The 9,058-nt window shown below is 34.1% G+C and overlaps 1 protein-coding gene across 1 annotated transcript; it reads left to right on the forward strand.

The window, feature by feature from the left end:
- The first annotated feature begins 555 nt into the window (after positions 1 to 555).
- On the forward strand, positions 556 to 5,313 carry LOC306852272 (E3 ubiquitin-protein ligase TRIM39-like). The gene is made up of 6 exons (XM_079388986.1): positions 556 to 1,068; positions 2,195 to 2,290; positions 2,553 to 2,783; positions 2,935 to 2,957; positions 3,174 to 3,292; positions 4,274 to 5,313. Exons 1-6 carry the CDS (start codon positions 655 to 657, stop codon positions 4,807 to 4,809), a joined length of 1,419 nt encoding a protein of 472 aa, XP_079245112.1. The 5' UTR covers positions 556 to 654; the 3' UTR covers positions 4,810 to 5,313.
- The last annotated feature ends 3,745 nt before the right edge of the window (positions 5,314 to 9,058 follow it).

Below are 9,058 nucleotides of genomic sequence, written 5' to 3' on the forward strand. Positions count from 1 at the left end.
TTTTTTTTTATGTATTTAGGGAATTTATTATAATCATGGAAATGCAGAATTTTCTTATCAACGTTGAAGAAAATATGATAAAAGTAGTTGTGCTGCTTTATATTTTTTAAATCATATATATAGAAACTCATTAGGTTAACAATACAGTGAAATCACTTGATAAACATTTTTGGGAAAAAAAATACATTTTTAATTAAAATATTAAGTAATGCTTTAAGTAATTTCACAAATGTTTCAGAAAAGACTTCTGGCAGATAAACAGAGGAACACTTTGCTTCCGTCAGTGTGGTGAAATCTTGCATTGATGCAGATGAAAGTGATTTGGTTTGGACTGATGTTTGAGCACTTGAGGAAAGTGGTATCACTTTACGCTTTAATGCCAGACCCCACACACACACACTAGTGACTCAGCAACAGACTCTTGCCCTACGATCTGCACCAAGCGAAACTCTCCACACAGACACCATTGCATATAAACAACTTGGAGCTTGCTTCAAAATAACTTGCTTATAAATAGACCACCGACTATCCAAACGGGGATTTCCTTTGATACCCAGTGCACAGCTGTGATTGTGTAACAACCAGAGAGCTACAGACCAGACATTGAGAGAGGAAGGGCATTTAGAAGACAACAACATCCAGAAAACCACCATAATGTCAGACGATCAACCCTCTCCACCATCCAGCAGCTCCTTGTGCCCAGGCTGCCAAGTTGAAGGGTCGCTGCTGCTGCCCTGCGGACACACTCTGTGCCAGGCTTGCCTGCAGCTGTGTCAGGATGAGCTGGGGCAGGACGGGCCGGGCTGTACCGAGTGCTACGGCCGCGAGCTGCTGGACAGCGTGCTGAAGGGCCTGCTCAACTCGCTGTTTCAAGGGCAGCCACGGCGGGTGGGAAGCGGCGTGGAGGGCGGAGAGACGGCGGAGGATGGAGATCTGTGCAGACGGCATAGAGAGAGACTGACTCTGTACTGTATGGAGGATGAGGAGCTGATCTGTGATCAGTGTCAGGGAGAGGAACATGAAGATCATGAGTGCAGCTCCATAGAAGAGGCCACACAAGAGTGTAAGGTGAGAAACAGGTGCATTAAAACACTCTCTAGCATTTGAGCTATTCAACATGAGAAGTTAAGAGAAGTGGCAGTTAAAATATTTTTATACATTTTTTTTTTATAAATATATAAAATATTTATAAAATAAAGTATTTTATTTCCTACAAATCGCATTCACGTATGATAAATTGCTTGTAGTGTTTCTCATTTTTAAGTTGCTTTAAATAAAAGTATCTGTTAAATTAATGCATGTAAAAAAAAAATTGAATGTAGCACCGATAAACCTATTAATTGACTAATATTTGACTTTTTTTAGGTTTTCAGCAGATAATCATGTGTCTTTAAGCAATAGACTGATACATCTGCTAGGATAATTCATCCAATATTTTTCTATTTTGAGATTTCCATTTCTTATTAATATTATAGCAAATATATTAAAAAAACGTTATCACTGAATGTTACTTCATTTAAAAGCAGACACTTCAAGCTTTCTATAGAGAACCCCATGTTTCTGTGTTGAGTATTTGCTGAGTTGCACTTCATTTTAGTGACGTGTTTCTAAAAGCAGTTCGCGGAGATGGAGAAGACCGAGAGCGCACCCTGTTTGTTTTCTTTCTTTTTCCAAAACCACAAAGTTTTGTTGTAACTGTGAGTGTACACAAAAAAAGTAGACACTTAACAGTTTCGATTGATGTGTAACACTTATTTTTAGTGTCTTTTGCACTGATCTTAAAAATAATGACCCCGTCGACCCCAGAGGGTTAAAAATATAAAATGTATTATTATTATATATTTTTATTTACTTTTACATATTTTAATACATATTTGATGAGTATTTTATAGTCAATTTTTTTAGTAAATATTGCCTATAAATTGGCCAATATAAATAAATCAATTAAAATATTATCAAATTTTAGTTAATTTTGAGTAAATAAATTTATAATTTTTTTTTCACAGCAATTTTACAAGTCATTTTCCATTATTAACTAAATAACTATTTTATATCTAAATATAAAATAGTGCCAATAAACTGTATTGATTGAATCCCAGTAAGTGTTGGTTCTGTTATATCAATATGTTTTTATTTTGCGTGATGTAGTTTCAGATGAACAGCGAGAACTGACAGTAACTCACTTTGTTCTCAGAGGGAGTTGAGCGCAGCTCTCAGACCCCTGCAGGAGAAACTGGAGATGTTAAACACAGCCAAGCAAACCTGCCAGGAAACTTCAGAACACATCAGGGTAACATCTCAGAGTCAAAAGATCAGCGCAAGCCAACTAACAGGATATTCAGGCTGTTTGGAGACTTTTGCATGTTTTAACAACAGTTTTAGAACTCAAGAGAATTTAATGGATAAAATGTAAGCATGCCATGGTACTGTTCATGTGACTCTGCACCACAGTAATTAGTTATTTAATTACTCATTAACTACATTTTTAAAAGTTTTGCACAAACACATCAAGGTGGCAATATTTTCTGAGATTCTCTCCACCCTCCGGACAGAGACAGGCCCAGAACACGGTGCGTCTGATAAAGGAGAACTTTGAAAAGCTCCATCAGTTCCTGCATGATGAGGAGATCTCCATGCTGAGAGCTCTGAGTGAGGAAGACGAGCAGAAGAGCCAGAAGACGAAGGAGAAGATGGACAAACTGACAGATGAGATCATGACCTTAAGAGAAGCCATTAGTTCAACAGAAGAGGCCATGAGCGCTGATGACATGGCATTTCTGAAGGTAGCAATACAAATCTATATTATTTTAGTAGTACTGATTAAAAGCGACGCCATATTCTTTTGATTAAATATTTAGATATTACATGCATATCAACTCAGTCTAAGAAAAACTGGAGCAGCACATTTTCTGAAAACTCTGACTTCTGTTACAGAACTACAAGACGACTTCAGAACGGTAAACATATCCATCTTTCTTTCTTTCTTTCATGTTTTTTCTAATGCTAAATAAACTGAGGCAGAGTGATTGGTTTAGCAGCCTGCAGCCACAAGACTACTTAAAAAGTCAATTGACATGTAACATTAACGTAAGTTGAGTCTGTTGACTGAGGCTCATTGTCAGTTTCATATGAACCTAAGTGAATCTGAAGAAGCTTCTCTGTTTCTGTCCCAGGATGGAGTGCACCGTTCAGGATCCAGTGGAAATCTCTGGAGCTTTGATTGATGTGGCCAAGCACATCGGCTCGCTCAAGTTCAGAGTGTGGGAGAAGATGCAGGCCGCCGTCACATACAGTAAGAGCAAAGAAAGCCATCAGTTTTTAATATATGTTAAGGTTAGTTTCCGAATGAAATATGTAGAAATTAGGGCATAGAAATGATTAAAAATAGATTAAAACTACCTTTTGTCTCACAAACCCAGATTTTGGCATGTATCTGGTTTGACTAGTCTTGATGCATCCTTTAGTGGTAGCTAATACTGAAATTTAATAAAACTAAATAAAAGTTCCTTTAGTGAAATATTTAAACATTAGTTCAAGAGTTAACTAACATGTAATGTTTAGATATTACTGCAACAGAAGAGGCCATGGACACTGATGATATGGCGTTTTTGAAGGTAGAGAAGCAAATCAAGAATATTTCCTATTATTTTAGTCGTATTGACCGAAGGAATATGAAGTTTCTTTCAGTTAAATATTTAGATATTACATGCAATAAAATAAAGATACTCAACATTAACTCAAGCAAAAAAAATTTCTATGCCATTTTTTCACAATTAATTACAAAGAAATGGCAAGTAACATTAAATAAATACATAAATAAATGAACGGTTACAGAACTACAAGACATCACAACATTCTTTGGTGTGGGTAAATCTGTAATTGATAATAAAATAAAATGACGTACATTTATTTAAAATACAATTAAAAAAAAATTTAACTATTTTTTTATTTATAAATAAAAAAACAAAACAAAAAAGTGTCTGTGTTTTATGTTCAAAAGTAGCAAATACACTAAAAGTATTATTTAGTGATATTTAGTGTAAAAATAATTTTTCACAGTTAATTACAAAGAAAGGCAAGTGATGCATTAATTAGACTGAATGGTATTTTCATGTGAAACCTACTCCAGTCGTCTTTTTTGTAGGTTTGTTTTCTTTCACAAGCTAGAATTTAGGTAGAATTTCAATTTTTGTTTATCCCGTTTAATCACTTGCAACTGCCTTAAAACTAATCTTGCCAGTGACCAAACTCTGAATACCTGTCAAACCTTCAGCTCCCGTGATCCTCGACCCCAACACCGCTGACGTCTGCGTGGCTCTGTCTGAAGACCTCACCACCATCCGCTACACAGAGGAAGACCAGCAGGTCCCGGACAACCCCGAGCGCTTCTGCTTCTACGAGTGCGTCCTGGGCTCCGAGGGCTTGGGCTCCGGCCGGCACAGCTGGGACGTGGAGGTGGGCGACTGCAGCGAGTGGGCGCTGGGGGTGGTGAGAGAAAGCATGCAGCGTAAAGAGTGGTTCCCGCCGAGCCCCGAGCGCGGCATGTGGACCATCTGCCTGTACGGAGGAGAGTATCGTGCGCGGACGGTCAACAGCGCTCCTCTGCCGCTCAAGAAGAAACCTCAGAAGATTCGGGTTCAGCTCGACTGGGAGGCCGGCAGAGTCATGTTCTCGGACGCCGGAGACAACTCTCTGCTCTACAAGTACAAGCACAAGTTTACAGAAAAAGTGTTTCCGTATTTCTCCAACACATGTAAAAGATATCCACTGCATATTTTAGCGGAGAAGATGTCTGTGTACACAGAGTAAACATTTCATTACTGACAATTGTCTGAGCCGGAAGGACTGAAGTAGCCTACTTGTAGTACAAGAATGATTTAAAGAGATACACTACCAGTCAAAAGTTTTAGAACAGTAAGATTTTTTTGTTTTTTAAAGAAGTCTCTTCTGCTCACCAAGCCTGCATTTATTTGATACAAAGAACAGCCAAAACATAAGTTTGAAATATTTGTACTATTTAAAATAACTGTTTTCTATTTGAATATATTTTAAAATGTAATTTATTCCTGTGATTTTAGCGTCATTACTCCAGTCACATGATCCTTCAGAAGTAATTCTAACATTCTATTTGCTGCTCAAAAAACATTTATTATTATTATTATGTTGAAAACAGCCGAGTATAATTTTTTGAAATTTCAGAAGAATAGCATTTATCTGAAATAAAAATATTTTGTAACATTGTCTTTATCATCAATTTTGATCAATTTAAAGCATCCTTGCTAAATAAAAGTATTAATTTCTGTAAGCCTCTCCAAAAAAAAAAAAAGACTCCAAGCTTTTGAATGGTATAGTGTATAAAAGCTTTTTTTGGAGTTATGATGCAGAAAATGTAGCTTTGATCATAGGATTAAATTACATTTTAAAATATAGAAATTATTTTAAATAGTAAAAATTTTTTACAGTTTTACTGCTTTTGCTGTATTTTGGATCAAATAAATGTAGGCCTTGATTTTCTTTTCTTTCTTTCTTTCTTTCTTTCTTTCTTTCTTTCTTTCTTGCATGCATTAGGATTCATTAAATTGATCCAAAGTGACCGTTTATTTTGAATAAATTATTTTCTTTTGAACTTTCTATTTACCAAAGAAATCTGAAAACAATAATAATAATACATTTCCACAAAAATATTATTCCACACAAGTGTTTTCCACATTGATAAGAAATGTTGACAATGAAGACTGTCATCACAGGTAGAAAATTACATTTTATAATATAATAAAATAGAAAAGTTATTTCAAATGGTAATATTTCAAAATATTACTGCTGTTTTTACAGATTAGTTTCTATAAATGCCATTTTCTGGGGGCTGAGTTTTGAGTTCATAATGTGTAGTACAACAGACTTTTAATTATTAATTTAGTTTTTAATAATGTGATTTAAAATGTGATTTTTAATTATATGAAAGTCTCTTTGGCTTAAAATACACTAAAAATCTTACCCAAACCTTTGAACAGTAATGTTTTTTTAGTCTCTTAGGCTTATCAAGCCTGCATTTATTTGATTAAAAACACAAAAATAACTTTTTTTTTTTTTTTTTTTGGTAATTTATGCGTGTGATCAAAGCTGAATTTTCAGCATAATTAATCTAATCTTCAGTGTCACGTGATCCAGAAATCATTCTAATATGTTGATTTGAAACATTTCTTATTATTAACGGTGTTAAAAACAGTTGTGCTGCTTTATATATATATATATATATATATATATATATATTTAATTTATTTATTTATTTAATAATAATAACCATGATATCAGGACATAAAGTTCAAACAGAATATGAAATATATTCAATAATATCAAACATTATATGAAATAGAAATCTTTTGTAACATAAATGTCTTTACTGTCAATTTTGATCAATTTAATGCATCCTTGCCAAATAACAGTATTAATTTCCTTAAATTTAAATATAAATATATATATATATATATTGACCCTATGCTGAATGGTAGTGCATCTGATAAATGACTCATTAGTACAAGGTTTGAGAAAACTCTAAACTTCTGAGTACAGCTGAAGAAACTCCCAATATGACGTGGAGTTTGAGCACCTAATGCTTGTTGATGTTGTCTTTGTGCTGAAGCTCTGTGAACTCTGGGTGAACAGCGCTCTGAATTAAGCACTGATGACATCTCCAGCTGTCCAGCCTCATCAACCCCAGCCAATGACACGTGTTTCTAGAGAAAGCAGACACTCAGAATCTCTTTACCTTTTCCTGTCATCATGACTTCGCAAACTCGAGACGCATGCACAGAGAGCCAGATTACAACATCAAGTATATTACCATCTTTCAACATAAACATAAGCTTTAATAGTATGTAAACAAGCAAACATCTGTGAATGTAAGAGTCTGTTCAGAATATTAGATTGCTGGGGCCTGTTTCATAAAACAAGTTTACCAAATAAGCCAGGCTTATTTCAGTAAATCTGACTTATGAATCAACTCAACTCACAATAAGTCAGACTAACTGAAATAAACCTGGCTTATTTGGTAAACTTGTTTTATGAAATAGGCCCCAGTTCACTTAATATTGTGCAGTAGAAATAGTCTACTTTTTTGAATAGTGGGTAAAACAAAAGTTTTCAAACAGTTGCATTGTTATGATTATAACGTTGCGTGCGTCTTATGTTGCATTTTTAATTCAGTTAAATAATCTGTAATGACATCATTCATCACACTGCAAATGCAAGATCGAGTGCAAAAGATGGGAAAACTACTGTATGCACACCACTAATATACAGGTACTTCTGGAATTAAAAAAACCATTTTGATCAGTGGTTATTAGAATGTTTGCAAACAAAGCTTGCTTTTAATAACTATTGCACTGTTGTGGTCAAAGTAAATAATACTAATAATAATACATTTTATTTTATTATTACTTGATGTTAATTAACATAAATTATCATGGCCTAATGACCCCACTCCTTGTGGTCATACAATAATCATGACAATAGATACTTTTCGCATGCTACAATGTATTTACCTATATTAATTTTTTAAATGCTTTTATCATAAAAAAAAATTCTGCAATAATTATAAGTCTAACGAAGTTTTTATACTGTAATTAAAAAAATATATTATTTTTATTGTTCTTATGTATTAACATTTATAAGATAATACATGCTATTTAAAACAACAACAACTAGTAAACGTTAGTAATATAGTAACTAGTAATATCTGACTGCCATTGACTTTCATTTGGAAAGTCATGGAAATGCATTTTTGTTTTTTATTTGCTGTTGGAACAATGGAATAAAAATATACATCAAAACGCCATCATGAAGATCTTAATAACAATAAAACTACAAAGGCACTATTGTGAAATGGTCACAAAATTGCAATTTTTCTTGAAACTTTTTTTATTGAGGACATGCAAACCATGCACAAAAATGAAAAACAAAAAAATATATTTACAGAATGAACACAAGGTAGAAAAGACAATCCACTGATCATTTTCAGCTTCACTGACCTTCACCTTCAACTCTGAAATATCTCACGAAAATTACATCTAATATGGAGATTTCCAGCAAATACCGGTTAAGACTACAAAAAGACTGTTGGTAATTAAATGCATTACAGGAATATAAACCTCAAAAGAATTAAAAACGTTCATTTGGGTTCAAAAAGTGACTGTTCCTCACAGTTACACATTGGCATGTGTTGGATCTATAGATCGAGAGCACCAAACGTTGTCTTAGAAACATACAAAAAATGCATCGCTGATTGCTGTATCTGTGTGATGAGTCTTAGCCTTCAAAACTAAACCGTAAATCATGAATGCAGTTAGAGGCAGAAGTCTACAATCCTTTTTTTGCTCTAGTCTCAGATACAACATGGACAAACCTAACAATAACAGTTTATTTTTTAAATATCTTAGCACTAAGACCATCAGTAGGTAATTCTTGATTTTTCTTTAAAGCACAATGACAGAACACAATCTCTTAAGAATGAAGTGTCTTTGCATCACTACTGGTGCAGAAAACCGTGAAAACCCATTTCCGCCATCGAATAAAGAATGAAACCGGTACTGAGAAAAAGTCTGAATTCTAAGTTTACATTTCATAATTCTGAGTTCATATCTCAGAATTCAGATGTCCCCCTCAGAATTCCAATCTCATGCCTCGTAATTCTGACTTTATATCTCAGAATTCAGTTTTATTCTCAGAATTCCAAGTTTACATCTCATAATTGTGAGTTTGTCTCATAATTCCATTTTTTCCCATCAGAATTCCAATCTTACGTCTCATAATTCTGACCCCCCCCCCCCCCCCCCCCCCCCCCTCAAAATTCTGTTTACATTTCACAATGTAATATCTCAAGTTCATACACAAGTTTATATCTCATAATTCCATTTTTTTCTCAGAATTCAAAAATTGACATCTCACAATTCTGGGTTTATATCTCATAATTCATTTTTTGTTTTCTCAGAATTCCAAATTGACATTTCACAATTCTGAGTTTGTCTCATAATTCCATTTTTTCTCAGAATTCAAAAATTGA

The sequence above is a fragment of the Barbus barbus genome, assembly GCF_936440315.1.
Source record: "Barbus barbus genome assembly, chromosome: 32".
NCBI classification, from domain to species: Eukaryota; Metazoa; Chordata; class Actinopteri; order Cypriniformes; family Cyprinidae; genus Barbus; species Barbus barbus.

What these genes read in the sequence shown, in the direction of transcription:
- LOC306852272 (XM_079388986.1), top strand. Translation starts at nt 655, where the DNA reads ATGTCAGACGATCAACCCTCTCCACCATCCAGCAGCTCCTTGTGCCCA. An exon ending in AGGCCACACAAGAGTGTAAG is followed by an intron (nt 1,069 to 2,194) that starts GTGAGAAACAGG and finishes CTTTGTTCTCAG; the next exon opens with AGGGAGTTGAGCGCAGCTCT. An exon ending in TACAAGACGACTTCAGAACG is followed by an intron (nt 2,958 to 3,173) that starts GTAAACATATCC and finishes TTTCTGTCCCAG; the next exon opens with GATGGAGTGCACCGTTCAGG.